The sequence below is a fragment of the Anguilla anguilla genome, chromosome 2, assembly GCF_013347855.1.
Source record: "Anguilla anguilla isolate fAngAng1 chromosome 2, fAngAng1.pri, whole genome shotgun sequence".
NCBI classification, from domain to species: Eukaryota; Metazoa; Chordata; class Actinopteri; order Anguilliformes; family Anguillidae; genus Anguilla; species Anguilla anguilla.
In genome coordinates this window covers 68,113,714-68,141,435 of record NC_049202.1, presented here as the reverse complement: position 1 = coordinate 68,141,435, position 27,722 = coordinate 68,113,714, and the positions used below count along the sequence as shown (strand labels likewise).

The 27,722-nt window shown below is 47.3% G+C and overlaps 2 protein-coding genes across 4 annotated transcripts in view; one reads left to right on the top strand and one right to left on the bottom strand.

Moving 5' to 3' along the window:
* Positions 1–3,067: 3,067 nt before the first annotated feature.
* Positions 3,068–8,527, top strand: LOC118221214 (zinc finger protein Gfi-1b-like). 2 transcript variants are annotated; one of them, XM_035406063.1, is made up of 6 exons: positions 3,068–3,176; positions 6,074–6,388; positions 6,500–6,720; positions 6,924–7,067; positions 7,299–7,464; positions 8,186–8,527. In XM_035406063.1, exons 2-6 carry the CDS (start codon positions 6,157–6,159, stop codon positions 8,422–8,424), a joined length of 1,002 nt encoding a protein of 333 aa, XP_035261954.1. In that variant the 5' UTR covers positions 3,068–3,176; positions 6,074–6,156; the 3' UTR covers positions 8,425–8,527. The 2 variants fall into 2 exon arrangements, with proteins under 2 accessions (XP_035261954.1, XP_035261956.1); XM_035406065.1 differs by lacking the exon at positions 3,068–3,176 and having other exon boundaries at positions 5,970–6,388.
* Positions 8,528–18,595: 10,068 nt separating this feature from the next.
* map2k7 (mitogen-activated protein kinase kinase 7) overlaps positions 18,596–27,722 on the bottom strand; it is a 20,557-nt gene continuing 11,430 nt past the window's right edge. For both annotated transcript variants that reach the window (XM_035400440.1, XM_035400449.1), the window contains 10 exons: positions 27,338–27,482; positions 26,072–26,138; positions 25,400–25,513; positions 23,994–24,113; positions 23,326–23,433; positions 22,677–22,856; positions 21,553–21,633; positions 21,144–21,286; positions 19,957–20,002; positions 18,596–18,817 (listed from right to left, as the gene is read on the bottom strand). In XM_035400440.1, coding sequence (XP_035256331.1) covers positions 18,677–18,817; positions 19,957–20,002; positions 21,144–21,286; positions 21,553–21,633; positions 22,677–22,856; positions 23,326–23,433; positions 23,994–24,113; positions 25,400–25,513; positions 26,072–26,138; positions 27,338–27,482 — 1,145 coding nt within the window. In that variant the 3' untranslated portion in view covers positions 18,596–18,676. The remainder of the gene's footprint in view (positions 18,818–19,956; positions 20,003–21,143; positions 21,287–21,552; positions 21,634–22,676; positions 22,857–23,325; positions 23,434–23,993; positions 24,114–25,399; positions 25,514–26,071; positions 26,139–27,337; positions 27,483–27,722) is intronic.

Here is a 27,722-nt window from a genome sequence, read left to right as displayed (position 1 = left end):
GTGCGGCAACCACCTCCTCGCACTGCTGGGTTCCTGTCTCCTCGATAAAGACGCGCAGAGGTGCGACTTTAAATCAGCTCAAAGCAGGCCCTGACTTTTCCTGAGACGGCAGGTGGGAAGGTGTGCGTGGGTCGACAGCCAGTGTAAAAGGCCATTAGGGTGAAGGGTATGTGACCGCACAGTGATGTCAATATCACAGCTAATCGTTTGACTCTTGCTTGTTCTTGGTGCTGTTAGAGAACGCCGCGTGGCTCTTGGTCTGGTGGCCGGATGAAAATGGAAGTGTGGTAACCAAGAATAAAAAAAGAAAAAAATGTATTAATTGTGACCTGTCACGAATGGTCATATATTCCTTACATCCTCGCTGCAAAAAGGGTATGAATCAATCTGCATATTTTTCAGCATGAACAAAAAAAAATCAGCTCTTGGGCCTGTTCTTACAGACGGAAATAGCGCATTTTAGTGGGGTAGATTTAATGCGCCATCAAAGGGGTTTCACCAAAATTACTGCTAAAATAAGATTAATTGCAGGCAGTTTTACTTTGCTTTAAAAATGAAAACCTTTTTTTTTTTTTAAAGAAAAATGTCCTGCAGAAAACAATACTTTCAAAAAAGAGTTATTTAAGGTATAATGATATACAGTAAGCCAGTTATGCCAGATTGCATTAGTCCCTTCCACTACAGGCTGGAACAACGTTTGTAATTAAGGCAGGCTTCTAAGGTCCCATGGGTAAACTGTTTTGGTCCACAGCTGAGGTACAGAAGCAGCCAGCTGACCTTTGAGAGTCTGGGACTGAGTATCTCTAGCCTATCTGACTCAGTGATCATGATTCATTTTGGGACGCTTCACTAGAACCTGCTCAGCTGATCCTCTTAGATCTGGGATAAAGTGCCCCCCCCCCCCCCCCACGGCCCCACCCCACCCTTGCCACCTGAGACCACCAATTAATATGAGGCTGAGGAACTGGGGGGGGGGGGGGGGGGGGGGGGTTAATTCTGTCACGCCATCTCAGCTCACGAGTGCACTTCATATCTAAACTCGAATGAGGACGTAACTGTGAAGTCATCTGCATTTTTGGGGAGAGGGTCCTGACACAGCCTGCCCCCCTCCCCCCCCCCCAGTCTGACCCTTGCTTCCTTGGAAGGATGAGGAAAGGTGGCACTACTGTACAGTAATTGATGACCTTTGGGAATAATTCATTTATAAAATATGTAAAAAATATTTTTGATAAATACAATAACAGTAATGATCAATATTATCATTATTGTTATTGTTATCAGTGATAAATATCATGTAAGTGTGGAGGGTAATGGTATTAATTTGTTATTCATGCCTTCTGTGGCATGCCGATAAAGACAGCAGTGTCCTTGAACACAAAAAAAGTGCTACTTGAGTGGTTTCTGATTTCTGATTCTGTATTGAAGGTTAAAAGGGATGTGACTGGCCATAGAATGCATCAGATATAATTCAGACAGCACCCAAAAAGTACTGCAGTATCTTTGTTTTGGAGAAGGCAGGAATAACCCAAATGTCACCAGTGTCCATTACCAACCTTATCCACTCTCACAGTGTTACCATGTTTGTCTTAAGTATATCAATGGCGACAATAAAGTTTTACGGTTATGGCGATGACGATATTAATGATGACAATATGAAATAATTCAGTGTTCTGTACTTGATGAATGATTATGATTTAAAAAAATAAACATTTACACCATGTTCTCAAGAAGCCGCACATCTGGTTTTGGTGGATGGTCTTGCCGTGTGTGTGTGTATGTGATTTATTGTCATGTGTTTCCAGTCTCTTTGATGGACAGGAAAATCTCAGTGAGGGAGTTGTGGTGAAACTCGCTCTGTTAGATCTTCCTGCAGTCTGTGGTGCGCAAGTGCCTCTCACTCGCTTTTTCCTCCTTTTATTCTTTCCACCGTCCCCCCATCATAGCCTTTACACATCTGTCCATCGCCCACAATTTTGTGTATTGTAAGTTTCTCTCCCTCTTAATCACCCCCCGCCCCCCCAATTCAGTCTCAGCCATTTTGAAACACCCTCCATGCTCATCAATTGAGTGTGGTTCCCCCACACATTAACATTGGCGAGAACTGACAAAGGAGTGTTCATTGTACGTGTCCTTTAATGCTTATATTTTCTCAGGCTTTCCACCTCCTACACTCCACCAAACAATTTTTTTCTCTCTCGTCCCCCCTTTTTTCTCAGCTATTCTCAACTTGCAACAGTCTGGCTGTGTCGCCGTTTGACAGCTTTGGAGCTGAGAAGCTGCACTTTGTAGCCTATGGTTTGTGAGCGATTGAGACACGCAGTTGAAAAATAGCGAGAGCGTGTGATTTCAGATTCTTAACGTCGTTCTGATTTCAGTTCATACCTTTAGTCTCATACTCGAAGTACAAAGGTAGCTATTAATATGAAATATATAATATAAAATTCTGTTAGCTCCTTTTTAAGATGAAAAATGAAACCATCCTCTGATACAGAAGCGATTATGGGAGGAATAACGAAGATTGTTCTGTTCTGGTAATACTTTTTATTAGTTGCACACGACAGTTAATTGATCATTTCATTAAAAACAGAACGTCCATGAGGAGTCTCACACAATAAAATGTTAAATCAGTGTTAAATCTACTGTTACACATTGGACTCATATGTACCATGTTAGAGTTGCATTATCACTGGACGTTTTTTTTCTGTGCAGACACTCTACAGGGAGTCACTGAAAACATAATTTTGTCTCTTTCTTTAGGAGAACATTCTGTTTTTGTTTGCTTCGCTTATTAACTGAATGTACCAGTTCTGATGAAGCCCGTTGCGCCCCAGTAAAACCACTGGTGCAACAAACAGCGTGTTTGGCTTCGCAGAGAGGAAGCTGTCTGCGGTCTGAAGTGCTGAGCGATTGAAAGGTGCAGTGCGGGCTCTTCCTCACTCAATGTCAACGTCTCTTGGCTGACCCAGCGCGCGATCAAGCTTCAAATCTCCGTGATTTATAACGAATTGATGCGTTCGTAATAATAAAAAAACTGACAGCAGTTAACTGTTTAGCCCCATAGAGAGAACGAAACTTTAAAATGGTTAGTCTAATTTCATTTTAGCTTTTCACGTTTTTAGAGAAACTATTTTAGAAGTTATCGATCTGATGATAATCTGTGTCTTTGACAGCAACTGGTAAGTAGGCTATACCAAACTTTTGTCACTGCAGAATATAAACTTTTTTTTTATTTTTTAAATGTATTTAATTCATATCATAGTTAGACATTTTTAATAGCAAAACAGTTACGCTAATACTCTGTTCTTAGGTGATATGACTACACAGAAAATAAGTCTAAAGGCTACATTTATATGTCTTTTCTACAGTTTTGAGATATTGAGCTGTAAAGTTCTTGTCAGGAGGTTTTATCACTTAGAACTTCATAAAAACTGGAATTACATTCATATTTAAAACTTTTTTTTACATTTTATTTTTATACACTATGTATTTAAAGATTGATAAATGCAGCATTTATTTGTAGCTTATGTAACTCATTTTCATAATGTCACTTGTTACTGTACTGTTATCATGTTATAATAGGCAGCGCCTTTTAATCTTGTGGTAGTTTGCAATTACCACTTAAATTGTCATTAAGGTTGGTTTGCACAGAAAGAGTTTGCCTTGATTTTCATTAAGTGCAAACCTTTTCCGTGATTTTAGCAGATTCGGTTACTAAAGTTAATCTCTTTCAAGTGGGCGACTGCCAGCGGTTTCAGACCTACAACCCACAAGCAACTTAATTACAAATGTATTTTAATTTAAAATGACATTTTCTCATTTTAAAATAAAATATTCAGACAGTTCTTCCAGAAGAGACGCAAATGGCTATGTTGCAGGTGCCTATACATCTTATAAAAATATAATATCTTATTTAAAAAACACATTCGTTGTTGTTTGTTGACATCCCGAGACACTGGCGAATTATTGCAACAGAAATAACACGATCGTCTGCAGTAGCCTACTATCCAGTCCAGCGCAGCTGTGTTATTATTAATTAAATGTTGGTATTTCCTTGTTGTCGTCTTTTATATTGTTAACTCTTCGATCAGACTTCGATTCGCAGTTAGGTATTAGGTTTGAAGTGCAGGGGAAAATTCAGAGCGTTACTCTGAACCACAATTGCACGGTATGCGCTAGTGGTGCTAGATTTCGTGCAGGTCCTGGAGACGAAGTGATACCAAATGGTGATCATACCATATCGGTCTCTTTATGCATCCGTTTTCAGCAGTTGGAATTTGTAACAAAAAAGAAACTGTTTATTGAGCGCGAAAAATGTATTTACGAACCTGAAAATATGCATTGTTTTGCAGAAGAGGCTAAAGGGTTGTGTGTTGCAGGTGTTGGTAAGCGAGCTTGAATAATTAGGTCGAAAAGAATGATTCTTGCCGATTAAAAAATCTACAGATGATTATCTGCAGGTGTTTACTTTCATTTTTCTTCTAGTATAACCACACCTCAGACTGTGGAGTAGGACATACAGGTGTGCTAAAGCTGTAGTTAAACTGCCATCATCACAGCTGTGCATCTGTCTTGCGACCAAAGCTCGAACACTCGCTCGTTGTAATACACGGTAACCCATATACTGTAGCATAGTGTGCAAGGTATATATAGGCTAATAATAAACGAATACGCCCATTAATTAAATAGATATATTTCTCAATGGTTACCGTAAATCAACGTTCTGATCACTGGCGACATTAACCTGTCATATGGGTATCTATTGTCTGGGTTGACACACACCAGCACAGGTCATTGAAATCTTCTGGCTATACTGTGATTTTATTGCTTACATTTAATATAATCTGATTCACTTTCACTTCTCAATCATAAATTAGGAAATGTATATCAATGTATAGTTATTAAATATGTTGAAAAACTATATTATTACAATTAGGCTACATCATTTACAACTGCAGATTTTGAATTTTATGTATGAACTACTGCAAACCACATTGAGGAGATGGAAATAGCAGTGTAGTTTCTGTAGCAAGTAGCCAACATTTTTATGTATCATAGGCCGATTTTTATACAATTCATTCATTCAATGTGTCAATTTCTATTTATAGTACAATTTCTGGATAGGCCTGCCGCATAGCAGAACATTTCACATGTATGCACGTCACTTTTCCCAAATGAATACAATTCTCCATAGAGCAGGATAACACACTGCACAGCATATACCACGCGTCATATAGCCCAATATCGGAAATTTTTAAATTGTAGCGTCAGATGATTTGTTGGCTGTATTGCGCATCTGTCCTCCTCAGACAGTTTCAGGTCATCAGTTAAAAAAATTGAAGTGACCGCATCTTATGTTGATTATTAACAATACAATTCGATATGCACTTACTTTACGTCGCTTCGGATAAAAATTTGGGGTCTGCCAAATAATTGTCATGCAGTGTAATTAACTAATGCCTAACCTACCCTCTTGCAAAGGCTAGCCTACTGTTAGACTGCTAGCATTCAAAACACGTAATTCCACAAAGTTTTCCTTCTTTTTTATATTAATTTTTTTAGCAATGCTGATGCCTTCATCAGTGACAGTATTATGACCTGTAATTCCTGTTAACACAAATGTACAAGTAATTGCTAGTTAGAGGATCAACTAGCAATCAGCTAGCAAGTTGTTAACAAATTCTTAACTCGTTGCAGCTTATCCAAAAATGATGTCAACCTGGGGTAATGTTTAAATTGGGTTAAATTGGGTACTATGCACTTAACTTAGTGCATATTTCCCAAATGGCCACACAAACAATCTTTTTGGCTGATTATAACACCACATGGATACATGTAAAACACTGTAAAATAAAAGCGTGCTGAGGTTTGTGGGACCCTCCCATTGGACACGGCTATTAGTCCTCAGTGCATAACACTGTCCTCTGCAGGCCATATTTTTGCCTTTGTCAGCCAAAATGGCGGTACAAAGCTGTGTCGCAGGACAGTTTCCGCACTCCACACAGCTCTGGTTAGATCCCACCCAACACAGCGAGCTTGCGTACGGTAAGAGTGAAACCCTATTTCTCTGTTTCAGAGACGGCACCTCCGCTTTCCGCTTCCCTTTCGACATAACCAATCAGCAGCAGCAGCTCCTCCTGAAGCTCCTCCCCTCTCCCCATGCCTCGCTCCTTCCTGGTCAAGAGCAAGAAGGCAGGATGTCACACTCCGCGCTGTGCGGAGGACAGGCGCCACTCAGTACCCGACCCGTGCGCCGTCGTGCTGTCGGAAAGGACACCATTTCCCAGAATCCCCTCTTCTAACGGTTACCCCGTTGTCATGGTTACGGAGACGGGCGACTCGCCACCTTCACACCTCTCACCCATGCTTCCTGTTGCACCTTGGTCTGCAGGTAGGTGTTTGAAATTAAACTCGAACCTTCACCCATCTACTGTGGGTGTTAAAAGCCCAGCTTCAGGATGCCTGATCGATGTTAATGTTTCCTCCCCGAACTTCACCTCAGGCCAGCCCAGGCAAGATGTGGACCCTCTCCCGGCCGGGTGGTCCCAGCCCCCCCCGAACTCCAGGGTCCCCCCGAAAGAGCGGGAGCTGGAGAGGCTGCTCAGCATGCTGCCGAACCCCAAACAGGGGGCTGGGGGGCGAAACGGGGGGGCAGAGGAAGTGGTCTGCACGCAACGCAGTGGGCTCAAATCAGTCCCCAGCCCCTGCCCTCTGTGCAGAAAGGTGAGCACAAACAGGATGGTTCACATGGGCCCCGCTGTACCAGCACCAGCAGACCTGCCCGCGTTCTCAGGCTGAAAGAACTGCCAATGAGCTGTTCTGAGCATTAGAAACGGTCATTGGCTCAGGCATGGAGCTGCACAGTCAGGAAGTTAGGGTCTCTACATGCAGCCTGGCTTCATTCGCTGTCACATGTTCTCCCTCAGATGCTCTCCTCTGCCGACGGTCTGGAGGCTCACCTGCACAGGTCACATGTCAGCTGGCTCACTCTCCCATTGGGCGCATACACCAAGGTCAATGACCAGACGTACGTCTTCAGGCCAGAGCTGGGGCAGCACAGCAGGGCCAAGGTGAGGCCAATGGACAATGTTTTTTCACCTAGAAACGATCACAGGCACCATTTCTAAAGTAAATAAAGGGTTAAAAGTGTTGTGATTTAGCTAAGCGCTAATTTTATTTTACTACCCTACAAGTCACAGAGAGCCAGTGAATCATCATAGCAGGGCTCAGTGCTGCTCAGAGTGGGACTATTTGCAGTGGTAAAGACGAGGTGTGTGTGTGTGTGAATGTGTGCACGTCAGGAGAGGAGTTTCAGCTGTAAGGAATGCGGGAAGACCTTCAAGCGCTCGTCCACCCTGTCCACGCACCTGCTGATCCACTCGGACACGCGGCCCTACCCCTGCCAGTACTGCGGCAAGAGGTTCCACCAGAAGTCCGACATGAAGAAGCACACCTTCATACACACAGGTAACACGCACGGCAGTAGAAAACAAGGAAGGACACACAAATGACATTGACGCAAATCACCATGAGTGCTACTAGCTCCCCCTTGTGGAGAATCTTCAGCCTGCTATATGTGAGTGAGTGTGTGAGTGAGTGAGTGAGTGAGTGTGTGAGTGAGTAAGTGAGTGAGTGTGTGTGTGTGTGAGTGAGTGAATGAGTGTGTGAGTGAGTGAGTGAGTGTGTGTGTGTGTGAGTGAGTGAGTGTGTGAGTGAGTGAGTGAGTGTGTAAGTGAGTGAGTGAGTGAATGAGTGATTGAGTGAGTGAGTGTGTGAGTGAGTGAGTGTGTGAGTGTGTGAGTGAGTGAGTGAATGAGTGATTGAGTGTGTGAGTGAGTGAGTGAGTGAGTGAATGAGTGTGTGAGTGAGTGAGTGAGTGTGTGAATGAGTGATTGAGTGAGTGAGTGTGTGAATGAGTGATTGAGTGAGTGAGTGAGTGTGTGAATGAGTGATTGAGTGAGTGAGTGTGTGAATGAGTGATTGAGTGAGTGAGTGAGTGTGTGAATGAGTGATTGAGTGAGTGAGTGAGTGTGTGAATGAGTGATTGAGTGAGTGAGTGAGTGAGTGAGTGAGTGAGTGTGTGAATGAGTGATTGAGTGAGTGAGTCAAGTCCACTAGGAGCTTCGCACTCGACCTCCACGTTAGCTAGCTCCCGTAACGGCTGCGTCTCGGTCTTTGTCTCGCCCAGGCGAGAAGCCCCACGTGTGCCAGGTGTGCGGAAAGGCCTTCAGCCAGAGCTCCAACCTCATCACGCACAGCCGCAAGCACAGCGGCTACCAGCCCTTCACCTGCGCCCGCTGCCACGCCGGCTTCCAGCGCAAGGTGGACCTGCGGCGCCACCAGGAGCTGCACTGCGGGTACTACCGCGCCGAGGACCCCGCCCAGCACATCGAGGCTCTGCAGCGCGCGCACCTGGGAGTGTGCTGAACACGCACTGAACACGCACCAGCGACACCAACACACGCCTCTCACACGCCTAACACTGAACACCACTGAACACACGCCTCTCACACGCCTAACACTGAACACCACTGAACACACGCCTCACACTGAACACCACTGAACACACGCCTCTCACACGCCTAACACTGAACACACACCTCTCACTGAACACCACTGAACACACGCCTCTCACACGCCTAACACTGAACACCACTGAACACACACCTCTCACACGCCTAACACTGAACACCACTGAACACACACCTCACACTGAACACCACTGAACACACACCTCTCACACGCCAAACACTGAACACCACTGAACACACGCCTCACACTGAACACCACTGAACACACGCCTCTCACATGCCTAACGGTGAACGCTGAACACCACTGAACACACACAGACCTGAATCAAGCGCACTGCGCAGTAACTGCCGGACCCCGAGAGTGCACAGCCCAGTCCCTGAACACGCACTCAATTATCACCAGTCTCTGAACACATAACTAATGTGGACTGAGTGTGCACAAGTGAAAGAGTCATGCAGTGACAGGCATTGCTGTTTACATCTGCTGTTTCTAGTGCATAGATGTGTTGTATGTTCAGACATAAACTGGAATGAAGGTGAGGTACACTCATTTGGGGGGAATACTTCAACCCATGCCTTAAGATGTTCATTTTTTAAATAAAAAAATATGGCTACCAAATTAATATTCTCTGAAAGATGAATATGGTGAATATTTATTAGTAATATAACAAGCAATGCCTTTTCACATTCTGCTGTAAAATTCTGCTGCACTTCTTTTTGTTTTTCAGGATAAATATGAATTTTCAAAAATATTTTAATGTTGTTTCTTTCTAAATCTTTGTAGTAAGAATTTATATTTATTTCTCTTTAATTAAGTGTTTTTTGTTGTTGTTTTGTTTATACAACCTGTTATGCCTGCTTCTACCAAGGATTAAAATGATGCAAATTTGCACAGTATGTGTGTTTGTCAACTGTCTATTATTGAGATTTATGTCACACATATGTATTATATGTAAATATAATCTTTTTGAAATATACAGTAACATGAAATAAAATTATACAGCCACCTTCTATTTTTGTTCACTGTTTTTGATTAATTAATATTAATGCACAGACATTAGCCACCGTGCGCTCACCCCTAGAAAGAATTACTGCCAAACCTCTTCATTTCAGACTTTTTAAAAATGTCAATGGTGATATCACTGGCCCAAAGATGGCAACAAAAGTTAAGCAATTTATAGAGCACACAGCCAAATTAAAATCCCCAATTTGAGAGAACTCAAATTCACGACACAAGTCACTCCCCAATAGACACTTTCTGCCAACCAGCAGCCAATCGACCCTACAGCTTACCCCTGCAAAACACCTGAAGCCGAGCAAGTCCGGGTTCGTTCTCTAATTGTGTCTGGGAGAAACCTTGATCAGTGCGGGAAGTTGCTTTAACGTGCCAGCAGGGGGCGATCTTCCACATCCCGGAACCCAGGGACACACAGAGGCGAGCGTAAAGGGGGCCTGACTCATTGTGGTCACCAAAGAACCCGTATCATTCATCGCGGAGCAGCGGGTTTCCAGCGTCCCGGCCAGATTTACGAGGTGCGTTCGGAGGGAAAGATGACTCGACCCAGATGACTCAGAATCAGTGGGCGTGCGTAAGGTCGAGAGCAACCATTCCCACGGTGGCTGAGATTCAGGTAGATCTAGACAGGAGATGTTTATCAGGGTAAGCATTTTCTCACCTTCGAGAGAAGCCAGCTCGCCAAGCTTACCGGCTAACACGCACGTCGCTTCACACGCGGGGTTCTGTTTGACTCGCTGCACTGAACTGGCAGCCGGTGAGGACAGCCAGATGGGTTTGATGCGAACGGTTCATTACATTACATTTACATTACAGGCATTTGGCAGACGCTCTTATCCAGAGCGATGTACAACAAAGTGTATAACCATAACCAGGAACAAGTATGACGAAACCCCTAGAGAGAAGTACCGGTCCAAGTGCAGGGAACAACCGCATAGTTCAACTTGGACCCTGAAGGTTAAACTAGACCTGAAGGTTCCTTTAGGCACGCGTTCTGAGGCTCTCACCATGTGACCAGGGAGCCGGGCTAGCAGCCCCTACGCCTTTTGCGAAGTTCCGCTGGATTTAGGGACCGCACAGTGAGTCCACAGAAACGGGAAATGACGGCACCCCCCCGCTTCAGCTCAGTCCCGCCGCCCCCCCCCCCCTCCCCGAATCAATGCACTTGAGCATTCCACCTCATCGTTCCGGAGGGAAGTGCGCCTCCTAGTGGCTTGCCAGTTCCAGTTTCAATCGAAACCCTACGTTCATAAGTCCTGCCACACGCAACTACAGCTTCTGGTCCTGAAAAGGCTAGAGACACAAAATGGCTGCTGGAAGGTCATTCTCACTGAAGAACAGGTTAGCTAGCTTGCAACTAACATATCAGCCAGCGTACGCATCAGTAAAATGGGTACAAATTTATATAGCAATATTAAGGGTTCCCAGACACTTTGCACGGGCAGCTACAGTTCTGACTAAGAGGATGTGGAATGCAAAACAAAAAAGACTGCTTTAAACAATGGACACTTTTTGGAAGTTTTTTTTATTTCATTTTAATTTTTTAACGTTTTTATTTTTTTTCTCCAAAAAATCCTGAGGTATTCACAATATAATGGCATTTATTTTGTTTGAAATATCAAGGAAATGAAAGACAGGGAAAATAAAATGGAGAGAAAAAAAAATCTGATGAACAGTAAAGCTGTACAATTTGAGAGAACCGTCTGAATAAACCGGATGTCAGAGACACAAAATGTTCGAAACAAAAAAGCTTTGAATTCACTTTCACTCTTTTTTTTTCTTGTAATCTTTAACAGAATTCATGCAAATTCATAAAATAACCACTTTAACAGGCCCCCTTCCCCTTCTCCAAACACTAGCTACATCCTCCACTAAAACGATTCCACCCAACACACACACGTTTTTTTAGCCTTGGGGCTAAATAGGGTTCTATTTGCTACAGAGTGCAGTATAAATATGTATCAAGCCAATTCACTCCCTGGAAACAAGGAAGCGGTTTCAGATTTTACACCCGAACACAACTCTGGCTTAATTCTATTCTATTACTGTTGCTGCTGTTGTTGGCATTCTGAGAGCATTCTGATGGAAAAAGTTCCAACAAAAATCCCCCCCCCCCCAAAAAAAAAAACATTCGAACAAAACACAATGAAAGGGATATTTGAGATATTTGTTTCTGTCAAACGAAAAAAGGGAGAGATGTATTTACACTGAAGTAAAGCACTACAGCTCTTCCTCGCATTAAGTTTGTTCTTCAGAAAGCCCGGAACGCGGACGCAGGTCAGGCGCGCGACAGAACAGCAAACGGAAGGACTGATCGGCCGGCCGGTCCTGAGCAGCTGCCGACCTTTTTTGAACACCGACAGTACACACGTGGCTGTCATGGTAACCAGACAGTCAGCAAACCCAGTCAGTGTGGCAGACAGCACGCTGAGGCGCCGAATCAGAGGACAGGAAATGAAGAAAGGAAGAGAAAGAGGGGTGGATGAAAGATTTGGGCGGGGGAGGGAGGGGAAGGAATGAATGGGAGGAGAGTTGTGCCTGTGTCTGATCTACCAAACCCACGCTCGTTGGGTGTCTTTAAACTGGTACTCATCTACAGTAATACCGCCCGCACACCCACGGTTCCAGAGCCAACACAAACGCCCATCTGTCTGTCTGTAATTAAGTGTTCATAACCTGGTACTGGGACATTTGGTTTCTGAGCAGAACAGTAATGCCAACAACAACAACAAAAACAACAACAACAAATTAACTGCTACTTCAAAGCGATTCTCGTTTGGCTTAAACACACACACACACACACACACACAAAAAAGCGTGTAGAACCAAAAAACATTCTCATTGGGAAACTTCTTACTGGAAAGAGTCAGCAAATGTTAAGATTTCGACCGTCTAAACCTCCTCTGTGTGGGGCACAGTTTACAGTGACCGATGAATAAAACTCAAAGCAAATGAAGTCTGCAGCTTCCATAGAATTCACCCCCCCCCCCACCCCACCCCCCGTCCAAACACACACACACTTCCTCACTCACTCACTCGCTCGCTCAAGGACACACACAGCTACCTCAGTGCAACATCAGTCACGACAACCGTCCATCACAAGGCGTTTCTACAACAGACAGCATACAGTAGTACAGCATTGGTGGAGCAAGAGATCTGGGCGGGGGAAAATGGGAGGTAACAGAAACGGCCCGACGAAAGGGGAAAGGAACTCAAAGGAACGGGGCGGGACAGACGGGGGGGGGGGGGCCACGCCCAGAAGGCGATGCCACGCCCAGCCAGGCCCCCCCTCCCCCCCCGCTCCGCTCACAACCGAAGAAAAAGACACACCTTTGTCCCCATGTTTCTGAAGGGGACGTTCCCCTGCCACACACCCCCCCACCCCCCCCCCCCCACCCCACCTCTGACTTTCTCAAGAAACATCAAACGCCTCCTTTTAATTTGGTGTAGTCTTTGCCCTGAACATAAAAATTTTTTTTAACAAATAAATAAGAAAATAAAACAATGGACCAAAACATATGAATGTAGCGCCTTTTGGTACACAATTCAAGACACAAAGACACCCTCCCCAAACACTCAAACGGATGCACTAAGAAAAATTTACACAAACACTTTCAAAGGACATGATAGAAAAAAAAAAGACTAACAAAAATGACAATTGGCATTCACATGAAACCAAATGACAAAAAAAGTAAATATATTGCAAAAAGCAGATTACAATAAGTTCAGAAGACATTAAAAGGCAAAAGTGTGTCTTTTCCTGTCAACAATTCAACATTTCCAAAAACAAAACAAAAAACAGAATATATAATATGTAAAAATTATAAATAAAGATAGAGTTTTGTGTGTTCCCCCCCCCCCAACCATAACCTAAAATCAATGGCAGTTACATCAGTGACAATAACATGCAATTGATATACTTACAGCATTGGACTAGCTACCCCAACTACCAACCCAGTCTAAACCCCAACCCACCCCAATACAATCCTTAAGTAAATCCTCAGCTCATTCAAAACACCTGTTGCGCCCTCCCGTCCTCCCTCTGTCTCTAGACTGGCCGAAAAAGCAAGTTTTCCACCAGACAGAGAAGAAGAAGAAGAAAACAAAACAAAACAAAACAAAAAAAACTTTAAATATTGTCACAAACTCCAAATTTCACCATACATGTGTATATACACGATGCGTCCGTAAGCACGCTCAGCGATCCGAATGACTGCATAGTGAAAATGATATTTGGTATACTTACAGATGGGGCCATGAGGAATACCTTCCCATCATGCACAGGGGCGGAACAGTTCAGTGCGGCCCAGAGGACACCCGGAGCGCCGGCTCGGCCTAACACCGTCGCCACGGTGACTCGGGGGGCAGGCACCCCGGCGGCATGTACTCCAAACCGCCCATGCTAACAGACCAGGGCTAATATTCAAAACCTTTTTTTCACCTGCTTGACCTTTCACACGGACCCACAGAAACGCACACGCACACGCGCGCGCGCGCAGAACCTGACCGAAAGGAGGCCGCGTGCCACAAAAACAGAAAAACAAAATGGCCGAAAGAATGAGGAGGGGCACGCAGCCAACCTTCCGTCAGGCGCTTTAAAAGCTTAAATAATAATAATAATAACAATAATAAAAATAGCCTACACACATACTGAATACTTTCTCAGGTGCGCGCGCGCGCGTGTGTGTGAGTGTGAGTTTCAGTGTGAGCGTGCACACCGGTACAGCCAGAGAGACGGGCGGCACCGCGAGGAGAGGGCTGCTAAGCTAGCACAGCTCCCCCAGTCGCGCAGCCAGGCTCAGGAGAGCCGGGCGTGTCTACGCGCTCAGAGACTCGCTCAGTGAACGCCTGCCTGTATGCGCAGCCGGTGCGTTTGGTGACACGCTGAAACGGGACCCCAGCAAGTGCCTCGCCACGTGGGGGGGGGGGAATATCTCTGAGAAACGGTCGCAAAAACGTGCCGGGTGTTTTCAACAACAACAAATTGGCTGAAATGCTCCTGAAATGAAACACCCGTTTCGGGAGGGTAATTTTCAGGTGATTTTGTCATGTCAACGGTAACCGCGAGTTACCGAAGCACAGGGCCAATCAGCTCGCGCCGGAGCGCGTGCGTAACTCTTTGGGTGGCGGGAATCACGAATCACATTTGGAGAAAAAAAAAGCCACTGACTGGGGTCTGCACGTTACTCACGGGTTCCTCACTAAGAAACCTGCACACAGGTGCTTCACACGCTCGGTTCTGCTCTGAATGGTAACAGCTTAAATTAATGAAATTGCGCAGCGAACGGACAGTAAAAAGGAAAAGAAGCGTTTCTCTCGGCTGAAGGAGACTGAATGCTCGACCGGGGGCCGTGTTAGGGCAGCCGCCTCTCTCAAAGTGTCCTCCACACAGGCACTGCTGAACCACAACGCCCCTTCCCTCCCTCGCTAGCTATAGCCAGATTTGTATATATATCATCATTGTAATAATAATAATAATCATAATAATAATAATAATAATTTCTTTTTTTTGTATTTGTTGTTGACACCTTTGGTGTATAATGTCACTGCCGTCACACTCCTCCCCCAGAGCTTCCTCTCCCTCTCTCACTGACTCTCCCTACAGGCCCACTCAGACAGAGACTGACCCACAGACAGACAGACCGACAGACTGACAGACAGACAGACAGACAGGCAGGTCCCAGAGCTGAGACCCGGTTTCCCAGAGCTATACTTTACTAAAGATGTGACACACATTCCAGTTGTGGTGGTGGTGGTGGTGAAGGTCGGGAAACTCCAGTTGTGGCTACCGTACGATGAGAACTCTAGGCCTCGCACGCACGCACGCACGCTCGCACGCTCGCACGCCTCCCACGCTGCCCCTGCCCTGTGAGGCAGCCGCGGGCCGAGGAGAGACAAGCGCTCACGTCAGTGAGGGAAGGCGGCCACTTTTTGTCGGAACGCGCCTCCATCTCAGTTACTGCTCTGAGCCTGGCCTGCTTAAAGGCCAGGGAAAGTATCAAAACCGCCGATCGAAAATATGTGTCTTTATATTGGGCATGCTAATTCATGTGACATCTAATCAGGGATAATCGTTTTAATCTCCATATTTCACACCAAAAGCTGGTACTCTACTCCTGCAATACTGAGGACACGCGTGTCCCCTCGTTCACACTGTGTTTTTAACGGACAGCAATCCCAGCATGCCCGGGGTTTAAATCACCTGGCTCTGTGACTGTGAGAGGAACAGCCCTGCCGGCCCCAGGGCAATGCCAGTCACAAGGCCGATTTGAGAACGGACCCCTGGGGGGAAGGGTCAGGTCCCCCAGGATGGTACCTGCGCCTGACACGGTGCGGCACGCCAAACCCGAAAATCAGAGGGGACCCGGGGCCGACGCCCGCGCGGGCGGGAGGGCAAAGGGCCAGGGCCGGAGTCAGTGTGGACGGACAGACGGACAGACAGACTCGAGCTACGGCTTCTGCATAGGGTGAGGTGTACGCTGCACGGGCTACGCGTGCAACAGATGTGTGGTTATAAGTTATAAGAGCACTACTTTCGCTAAATACTTACAGCGTATTCAGTTAATCTACGAATTCTCGTCAGAGCTCTTCCGCTCCATCCCGGTTAACGGTCGTTATCAGGCTTTGTATATATTTGGTCTTTGTACTGACATTGCATTACTTTCATTCATTTGGCTTTAAAAGTAAAATAAATTAATTGCTTTGGGGAAAACAAGAACGGACAGCAGCGTCTAAATCAACAGTAGCAGCAGTAGCAATACAATAAATAATCATTAAAAAAACCATCCAAAATCGATCACTACGAATATAAACAGCAATTAACAACAATAAAAAAAACAAAGTCTAATTCACTTCTGAACTCAAGCTGGTTTTAACACCACAAAAAAGCTTTTCAACAGCCTCAGGTGAACAACCCTAAAGCCCTAGAGTGTGTTACCCCTCTCTCTATACCCCTCAGCGTCTGTTACCCCTCTCTCTGACCCCCCAGAGTCTGTTACCCCTCTCTCTGTACCCCTCAGCGTCTGTTACCCCTCTCTCTGTACCCCCTCAGCGCTCACTGTTTCTCTTCCACAAACAAACAAAAAAAAGCTTGTAACCTTATCTCACAACCTACCGCTTTTAAATCCCTCTTCTGTTTCCATAAACTTCTTCTCCACAGACCTGAACTCTCGTTTTACCATCCTCCGTCGTCCTTCCATCTCACGTTCGCTTCTCCTTTCCCCTCCAAAAACCTGTCCTCTCTGACCGGTCCAACGTTCCTGCCCGCTTCCTCCTCTCTGTCTTTTCAACTTCCGTGTCTCTCAGTCCACCTCTTGATGTCCCATCCTAAAAAAACCCTAATTTCTCTCAGTTCACATCCCCACTTGCATGACAACTTGCTTTAGCCTCGCGTTCTGACTTCCCTGACACGCCTCTTCCTCATTCAGTGCCATCTCTCTGGTGATAAATTTGGTTACTGTGTAACATATTAGCATCAAGGCCGGCTCCATTTTGGCTCGAGACGCTGGTGGTTTCCAGAGAACGGGCTGTTTGTGTAGCAGGAGTAACGCACGCGAGCCCGCGGTAGAGCGAGACCCAGCGTTCTCCAGCTCCGCCGTTTCAAAACTTTGGCTTTGGCAAAAACAGAAGTAAACAACTTAAAAGTGGCTCGCTTCTTTAAACGCGAGCTTGAAGAGAAACAGGAAATGCACAGGAACAGAGGGAGGGAGGGAGGGAGGGTTAGGGAGGGGAGAAGAGGGTGTTCCAGGGATGCACTGAGTTCCCCTCCCCTCTCTCCCGTTCCCATTAGCGAAGGAACCCCCCTCCTCCCCCCCCTCCCCCTCTCTCTGGCAGACAGGAGAGGCTCTACTCAGGTGTATTACTGCTGAACTCTCATACCCTTCTCGCTGTCGCCTTCCCCTCTCCATCAGCCCTCAGCTGGAGGCACGCTGGCCTTTCAGAACACCAGTCCAAACATTACCCCTCCAATCTCCCATAATTCCACCCTTCCACTCCTCTCCACCGGGGAAGACTCCAGCTGTCTTTTTAGTCAACATCCGTTTTGTCCACCCCCTCTCTTTTCCCAACCACCTTTCTGCAGTCTTTCACTTCCTCTATCCTTCCCAGCAGTCTCTGCACGTGATAAAAAGCCATCCTGACACGACAACACACTCCTTCCCTGCAGAGCTCAACAAAAACCTAATTTTTTTTGCAGTTTATTATTTTTTTTCCAAAACAGCTTTTCTTAAAACATTGTAATAAAAAAAAAAAAACCCACACATGACCTATGTTGTGAATAAATCATTTAAAAAAGTGACCACAACTACTGTGGCACCAGTACGTCATTAGTTAGATTTGAAACTACCATTATCCAGATTATAAACCTATTCTACGCTACGTCCCTACAGTCGCTCAAAGATTTCATAATAACGCTACCAACCCATCTCTCTCCACATATGTGACCATTTCATTTCAGCCTAACAACCTCAAGCTAAATATTGCACAATGTGATATGTGTATCTGTGTACACACTGTTCTCTTTGTGGTCTGAGTGACCTTGTTTAACACACCTGCGTCAGTATGTGTGTGTGTGTGTGTTCGTGCATGTGCGTGTGTGTGTGTGTAACACAGATTCTGACTGCGTGTTGAGTGTGTGGGTGTATGTGACTGTGTGTGAGATGAACACTCATGCGATTAAGAGAACTACGACGCTCCAGGTACCTGAGTGTCAGTCTTTTTGACAGCCCACGCTAACTAGATCTGCCCATCGGTCTGTCCGTCTGTCCATCCTGGTACACACTGGACACCTGTGTCAGGTCTGTCCATCTCTCTGTCTTTCTGTGTGTATCGGTGGTATGTGTGTACGTGCGTGCGAGGATGTGTGTGTGTGTGTGTTTGCGTCTGTGGGTGTGCGTAAGAGTGCGTGTTGAGTGTGTGTGTGCATGCGCGTGTCTGTGGGCATGCGTGAGAGTGCGCGAGCGTGCACGTGCGTGCGTCTGTGGCCGTGTGTGAGAGTGAGTGTGTGTACGCATGCGTGTGCACGTCAGCGCTCCCCCCCCCCCATCCCCCTCCCCCTCCCCCTCAGTCTGGGTGTGGGCCAGGTCGTGCGGGCGGGCGCGTCTCTCTCTCTCCCTCTCTCTCTCCCTGTCTCTGGCTACCTGCTGAAGAGGGAGTGGAGATGATGCTGGGTGTAACACTGGCTGCTCCGCGGCGACTCGGTGCGCTCCATCACGCCCTGGAACCAGCCCGCCACGTCCACCTCCAGCACCTCGTAGCGCCGGATGAAGCTGTGCTCCTGCCGCCGCGCGGGACACACACCAGGGGAGCGGTTAGCGCACGCAGCGTACCGCAGGACACACACCAGGGGAGCGGTTAGCGCACGCAGCGCACACGCCAATACACAATCAGGACACAGCAATAAAGACTGAAACCAACACACACGGTATAGCAGCAAAGGTGGGAACTAACACACATGGTATAGCAGCAAAGATTGGAAATATTACACATGGTATAGCAATAAAGATGGGAACTAATGCACATGGTATAGCAGCGAAGATGGGAACTAATACGCATGGTATAGCAGAAAAGATTGGAACTAATATGCATGGTATAGCAGAAACGATGGGAACTAATGCACATGGTATAGCAGAGAAGATGGGGACTAACACACATGGTATAGCAGCAAAGATGGGAACTAATGCACATGACATAGCAGCAAAGATGGGAACTAACACGCATGGTATAGCAGCAACTATTGGAACTAATACACATGGTATAGCAGCGAAGATGGGAACTAACACACATGGTATAGCAGAAACGATGGGAACTAATGCACATGGTATAGCAGCGAAGATGGGAACTAATGCACATGGTATAGCAGCGAAGATGGGGACTAACACACATGGTATAGCAGCAAAGATGGGGACTAACACACATGGTATAGCAGCAAAGGTGGGAATTAATACACACGGTATAGCAATAAAGATGGGAACTAATACACATGGTATAGCAGCAAAGATTAGAAATATTACACATGGTATAGCAATAAAGATGGGAACTAATACACATGGTATAGCAGCAAAGGTGGGAATTAATACACACGGTATAGCAATAAAGATGGGAACTAATACACATGGTATAGCAGCAAAGGTGGGAACTAATGCACATGGTATAGCAGAAAAGATTGGAACTAATACGCATGGTATAGCAGAAACGATGGGAACTAATGCACATGGTATAGCAGCAAAGATGGGAACTAGCCCGCATAACAAGAGTTCACTGTTTAGCTTTAGTTGTTTGCATACTGAACTAACAGAGTTTGGGACCATTTAGAAGCATACAGACAGAAGGTCTAGTCTGGGAACACCCTGCAGTGTGTTAGCATTGCCCCAGAGATGCATCAGAGACTGAGGGGTAAAAACAGGAGATGCTTACGAGCAGCTTGTGGTATTTTGGCCTTTTTCTGTGATCCTTTGTGAGGCTGGAGAGAGTGAGAGACAGATGTGATCAATAACACCATGACAGGAGTATTTTTCACAGGCAGTAACAGTAACCCTCATCTCAAAATATAAAATACAAATATAACAAATATAAATACAGTACAACTTCAAAATATGTCCTTTAACTGATCCGCATACCCAATTATAGCTAATTGTAACATAACATGACATAACATAATGACGAGGACAGGCCATTCAGCCCAACAATGCTCGCCATTTTCCTGACTAAATTGTACCTAGTGCTCTGATTACCTTACAGACTAGACAGTATCCAACACCGTATCAAGCCTGGTCTTTTAACTTGTACGCGGTAATTCTCTTTGGTATACTGAACCGTTTCAGACGAAAACGACCTTTTAGTTTCACGAAACTACATTCTATTAACCAAGTGGATTTGCTGCAACCTGAGACCATCATTCAGACACACACGGATTTTCCAGATGTACAGGGGTATGGGCAAATTGAGCGTCACAGTGCATGGATGGAGTGTCTTAGTGAGGGTGTCAATGTGTAACTGAGCAAGGGTAGAGGTAGCCTGAGGGAGTGAATCCTTGTGGATGGGTGCCAATGTAGTTCAGTGCTTAGAAGAACTGGGCTTGTAACCCAGAGATTGCAGGTTCGATTCCCATGTAGCCCAGTGCAGGCATTACATTACAGCAACAAAGGCACCCCAGGGCGCACGTATCACCACATATCCAGCTTCATAAACTGACACAATGTAAATACGTATGTCACCCTGGACCAGAATCCGCCCAGCATAAATGGGTGGAGGTACAGTGAGCCTGTGTGTGCCACTACACCCAGCTGGAGGTTGTCTTATTGCGTGTGCCCAATGCTTAGCATAAGCTAGTTAGCATATGGGTGCCTGCTGGTGGAGAGGGTGAACGGGTGTAGATGGTATGTCTGAGCGCATATTTGGGTGGCGCGCGGGTGGAGAGAGTGAACGGGTGTAGATGGTATGTCTAAGTGTGTATGAGGGTGGTGCATGGGTGGAGAGGGTGAACAGGTGTAGATGGTATGTCTAAGTGTGTATGAGGGTGGTGCATGGGTGGAGAGGGTGAACAGGTGTAGATGGTACTGAGCGCATATTTGGGTGGCGCGCGGGTGGAGGGAGCGCCTCACCAGTCTTTGACGAAGGACTGGAAGTCGAGGGAGAAGCCCATGCTCAGCGGGAGCAGGGGAGGGTCCTCCTGAAGCACTTTGGTCAGGACCTCGAAATCTGTCTTACAGTTCTTGTAGGGGAACTGCCCCGTGGCCAGCTCCACCTGCAGGAGAGACGGAGGCATTACACCCTCAGCCTCAACCCCCACGGAGGCTGACACTCACAGTTATGTGCTCAGAGCTGGGATGCTGGAGCGAAGACACAGAGACACGGACGGACAGACACACGGACAGACAGACAGACAGAGACAGACAGACAGACAGACAGACACACAGATGGACAGACAGATCGACAGACACAGACAGACAGATACACAGACGGTCAGACAGACAGACAGACAGACGGACGGACGGACGGACGGACGCTCACCAGAGAGATGCCCAGGCTCCACACGTCCGCTCTGATGTCATAGTCAGGCTTGCTGGGGTCAGGCGGGTCTATTCTCTCAGGCTGAGGAGACACATCAGCAAACCCAGCATTTTCACCATTAGACATGCCAACACCAACCCCACACGCTGAACACCAAGGTCAGAAACACACGCAGTGAGGTGCTCAGTGTTAGAACTACTATTGGACTCATATGTAGGGAGCATGTTTGTGTGTGTGTGGGTGTGTGTGTGTTTGAGAGAGAGAGAAAGCCAATGCTAGAGGAAGAGATTGGAGAGAGGGAGCGAGTGATAGGAAGGGAGAGAGAAAGAGATTGGAGAGAGGGACAGTGTGTGAGAGAGAGAGAGAGAGAGAGAGGGAGAGTGTGTGAGAGAAAGAGTGTGTGAGAGAGAGAGAGAGAGGGAGAGCATGTGAGAGAGAGAGAGAGGGAGAGTGTGTGAGAGAGAGAGAGAGAGGGAGAGCATGTGAGAGAGAGAGAGAGAGAGAGCGTGCGTGCGTGTGAGAGAGAAAGAGAGAGTGTGTGTGTGTGAGAGAGGGAGAGTGTGTGAGAGAGAGAGAGAGAGGGAGAGCGTGTGAGAGAGAGAGAGAGGGAGAGAGTGTGAGAGAGAGAGAGAGAGGGAGAGCATGTGAGAGAGAGAGAGAGGGAGAGAGAGGGAGAGCGTATGAGAGAGAGAGAGAGGGAGAGAGTGTGAGAGAGAGAGAGAGAGGGAGAGCATGTGAGAGAGAGAGAGAGGGAGAGCGTATGAGAGAGAGAGAGAGGGAGAGAGTGTGAGAGAGACAGAGAGAGGGAGAGCATGTGAGAGAGAGAGAGAGGGAGAGAGAGGGAGAGCGTATGAGAGAAAGAGAGGGAGAGCATGTGAGAGAGACAGAGAGAGGGGGAGAGCGTGTGAGAGCGTGTGTGTGTGAGAGAGAGAGAGAGAGAGAGAGAGCATGTGAGAGAGACAGAGAGAGGGAGAGCATGTGAGAGAGGGAGAGCGTGTGTGTGAGAGAGGGAGAGCGTGCGGGCGTGCGTGTGTGTGTGTGTGTGTGTGTGTGAGAGAGAGAGAGAGAGAGAGAGAAAGAGAGAAAGCGTGCGGGCGTGCGTGCGTGCAGGGCGGGTCACTCACAGCCATGTACGCAGCACACCCCGCGCTGCGGGTCTTGGCCTTGGAGTCGACGAGCCGGCCGCTGATGCCGAAGTCGCACAGCTTGATCTGGCCCTTGTCGTCCAGCAGGATGTTGGAGGGCTTCACGTCCCGGTGGATCACCCCGTGCTTCTCCTTCAGGTACAGCAGCGCTTTCACTATCTGCAGGGGTCAGAGGTCAAAGGCCCGGTCAGAGCTTCCCTCCAACAGAGAGAGACACAGAGAGAGAGAGAACAAGCAAGCGAGAGACAGACAGAGCAAGAGAGAAACAAAAAGAAGGAAGATGGTAGGATGGTAAATGGACTGCATTTATATAGCGCTTTTATCCAAAGCGCTTCACGATTGATGCCTCTCATTCACCCATTCACACACACACACTCACACACCAACGGTGAAAGGCTGCCATGCAAGGTACCAATCAGCTCGTTGGGAGCAATTAGGGGTTAGGTGTCTTGCTCAGGGACACTTCGACATGCCCAGGGCGGGGGATCGAACCGGCAACCCTCCGACTGCCAGACAACCGCTCTTACCTCCTGAGCAATGTCGCCCCCTGATGGAAAGAAAGCTCATGACAGAGAGAGCAGGAGAGAGGCGGGGAGAGGAGGACACGGATCGGAAGACAGGGACTCACCGCCACGGTCATCTTCCCCAGGATGCGCTCGGGAATGGGGCCCTGGATCCTCTTCTTCAGCTTCTCCGCACACGTTCCCATCAGCTCCATGGCGATGAACACGTCCGTCTGTGGGGGGGGAGGTGTGACATCACTGCGCGTCCCCTGCGCTCCAGCCCTCCGGCCGGCACAGAGCAGCACGGACTGCTCTTTCATGTGTTTCTCCATTATAATTACACACCACCAGGGACTGAGACATGACACACGTGTGTGTGTGTGTGTGTGTGTGTGAGCATGCGTCTGTGTGTGTGTGTGTGTGTGAGCATGCGTGTGTGTGTGTGTGTGTGTGTGTGTGTGTGCACGCGCGCATGTGTGTGTGTGTGTGTGTGAGCATGCATGTGTGTCTGTGTGTGTATGTCTGTGTGTGTGTGGAGTGTATAGCAGTGTACAGTAATGTGTGTGTGAGCACGTGTGTGTGTGTGTGTGGAGTGTATAGCAGTGTACAATAATGTGTGTGTGTGTGTGTGTGTGCGTGTGCGTGCGTCCGTGCGTGCGTGTATACACAAAACAGTGGATGGTGGAGACTGACTCCAGCTCTTGGACAGCTGGAGGGTGAACAGGTTTTCGCGGTTAGTTTCACGGTATCCGTGTCCTGTGCAGAACACTGGCAGCTGACGCAGTTCCCTTACATTGGTGACTATGGCGCCGTAGCACTGTATGATATAGGGACAGTCGTGACTCTTCAGGACCACGTCCAGATCCATCAGGATCCTCTTGTTCTCGTCCTTGTTGCCTGTCCTTCGCATTTGCTGCGGGAGACACAAGCCATGGGGCTGTTATCATCGTCGTCATAGCAACAAGCCGCTGTGAAATTCTGACTTCTGTCAGACGAAAACACACACACACCCACAGTAAATCAGAAAAGGAATCGGGCGCAGCCAGGAGACCGGCAGTTACCACCGGACGTGACGCCCATTCCCAAGCGCAAGAGGACGCGCGTGAGGCGAAGGCTGTCGTTCGGCCTTAATTCATCAACACGGCGAATAATGATATCAGGGAAAAGCAGCCGGAATACAGGAAAGGCCTACGTCATAAAATAGGTAGGATGGGTCCAAATGAGTCCATTTTCTGAACTGGGTGTGATGCCACTCTCTCACACGCCTCCTCTCTCTCTCTCTCTCTCTCTCCCTCTCCCGCTCTCTCCCTCCCTCTCTCTCTCCCTCTCCCTCTCCCGCTCTCTCCATCTCTCTCTCTCTCTCTCTCTCCCTCTCCCTCTCCCTCTCTCTCTTTCGCTTGTGTGAATGCAACACTGCCATTGTAAGATTTCAGGGCTGTGCTTCGGGATTACACTAACACAGTACCTCACAGTATTTAACTGTGAAAAATCTGAACCTGTAACATCAGCACATATTTAACTAAAAAAGTTATCAATGAGTTTTTGATGACATTTTTCATTAAATAAATGAAATAATTAATAATAAAAAAAAATGTGTTTTGTGTTTCCCTTGCCTAATATTACATTTTGTCTAAAGATCTGAAACCATTCAGTCTGACAAATGTGCAATAATAGAGGATATCAGGAATAAAATACATATTTATTTTCACAGCGCTGTAGGTTGGCTTTGAACAGCCACACTCTTGAGTATAGTCAAGTCGCTATACATGAATGGTGTTCTTTTCCCTCTTTCTAAGCAAATAAAATAAGTAATCATTAAACTGTTAGGAGGACCACACTTAACTACTCTGCTCAAAGACAAAATAGGTTACACCATGTAATTAAGGGTTTGGCTGGGAAGAAAAAAGCAAAGCAGAACAAATACTAACAGAAATCTGCTCTGGTGAAATTCATTTTTCCCCTCTTTCAAATCTGCCCATCCTTTGCCTTTTCCCTTCATACATGTTCCTGCAAATCATGATCTTCCAAGCACTAAGTCCATATCGGGTGAACCTATCCTGTCAACACACTACTGTATAACCTAAACCACTACAAAATAGCAAAGATATATATAGAAATACATTGATAAGTGTATACACGGCTGACTTCCTGCTTTCTCTGTGTTGCTATTGGCTGAAGTCCGGCGGGTGAGGGAATCACCTTGACGGCGATGACGTGTCCGGTCTTCTTGAAGCGCACTTTGAAGACCTGGCCGCAGGTGCCACTGCCAATCTCCTCCTCATTAATCAGGTCACTCACCTCCGCTGGGTACCGCTGGGGAGACATACACCACACAATCACCACACAAACACTACACAATCACCACACAATCACTACACAATCACCACACAAACACCACACAATCACCACACAATCACCACACAAACACCACACAATCACCACACAATCACCACACAATCACCACACCACACAATCACCACACAAACACACACCACACAATCACCACACAAACACCACACAATCACCACACAATCACCACACAATCACCACACAAACACCACACAATCACTCAGCACTGTATCCCTCTCACACACGCACACACACACACACCACACAATCACTCAGCACTGTATCCCTCTCTCACACACACACACGCACACACCCACACACCAAACAATCACTGAACACCGTTTCTCTCTCACACATGCACACAAACACACACACAATCACTGAGCACTGTTTCTCTCTCACAAACACACATCACAGAGTTACAGGTAGACGACCATACCGATTACAATCACACACTGCACAACCAACCACACAACCTGTGACTCACACAGGCATGTATGCGTATAACATGCAAGCTCTAACCTGTCCATCAATCTTAAGATATCCGGTCTGCTTCATGATCTCCTGCAGCTTCTGGTCAATCTCCGCACTAACAACACACCAGAGAAAGAGGCATTAGACACACATACACACGCACACGCACAAAAGCACATGCCCACACACACACCTCATTACAAACCCACCGGGCGACTGAGCGCGGACACACTAATGTGCGTCCGCATAGGTTTTGTGCATACACGGCTGCCAGGTTTGTGTGTTTCATGTTTGTGTGTGCACGTATATTTGTATGCAGGAATGTGTGTTAACGTGTTTGTTTGTCCAGGCTCTTACTCTGGCTGTAGGGTGTGTGTGTGTGTGTGCATGTGTGTGTGTGCATGCATGTATGTGTGTGTGTGTAACTCACTACTCCAGGCTCTTCTGCAGGCTGTAGGGGTGTGTGTGTGTGTGTGTGTGTGAGTGTGTGTGTGAGACTCACTTCTCCAGGCTCTTCTGCAGGCTGTAGGGTGTGAGTGTGTGTGTGTAACTCACTTCTCCAGGCTCTTCTGCAGGCTGTAGGGTGTGTGTGTGTGTGTGTGTGTGTGTGTTGGTGTGTGTGTGTGTAACTCACTTCTCCAGGCTCTTCTGCAGGCTGTAGGGGGTGTGTGTGTGTGTGTGTGTGTGTGTGTAACTCACATCTCCAGGCTCTTCTGCAGGCTGTAGGGAGTGTGTGTGTGCCTGCATATGTGTGTGTGTGTGTGTGTGTGTAACTCACTTCTCCAGGCTCTTCTGCAGGCTGTAGGGGGGCGTGTGTGTGTGTGTGCCTGCATATGTGTGTGTGTTGGTGTGTGTAACTCACTTCTCCAGGCTCTTCTGCAGGCTGTAGGGGGTGTGTGTGTGTGTGTGTGTGTGTTGGTGTGTGTGTGTGTGTGTGTGTAACTCACTTCTCCAGGCTCTTCTGCAGGCTGTAGGGGGTGTGTGTGTGTGTGTGAGTGTGTGTGTGTAACTCACTTCTCCAGGCTCTTCTGCAGGCTGTAGGGTGTGTGTGTGTGTGTGTGTGTGTGTGTGTGTGAGTGTGTGTGTGTGTGTGTGTGTGTGTGTGAGTGTGTGTGTGTAACTCACTTCTCCAGGCTCTTCTGCAGGCTGTAGGGTGTGTGTGTGTGTGTGTGTGTGTGTGTGTGTGAGTGTGTGTGTGTGTGTGTGTGTGTGTGTGTGTGTGACTCACTTCTCCAGGCTCTTCTGCAGGCTGTAGGGGTGTGTGTGTGTGTGTGTGTGTGTGTGTGTGTGTGTGTGTGTGTGTGTGTGACTCACTTCTCCAGGCTCTTCTGCAGGCAGTAGGGGGGCGTGGGCAGGGTCAGCATGTTTCGGGGGCGGCTGGGGTAGGAGTGGTGCTGGGGCGAGTTCTCCGATGACGAGGAGCGGCTGCCGCCGTCGTTGGCCAGGGGGAGCTGCAGAGCTGGGGCGGGCAGAGAGGGAGGTCAGGACCGCGCAGAGTACAGTCACAGCCTCAGGAGACTCGCTGCGTTAGTACAGGGGCCCGCAAGAGCAGCAGGGCCAGGGGCCCCGCAAGAGCAGCAGGGCCAGGGGGCCCCGCAGCGCCCACTACAGGCTCACAGGAAGCCCTGCACAGCCACACCTGGGGCCGCGGCAGCCCAAACACAGAGAGGCCAAGACTCCAGTCACGGTGCAAACAGGT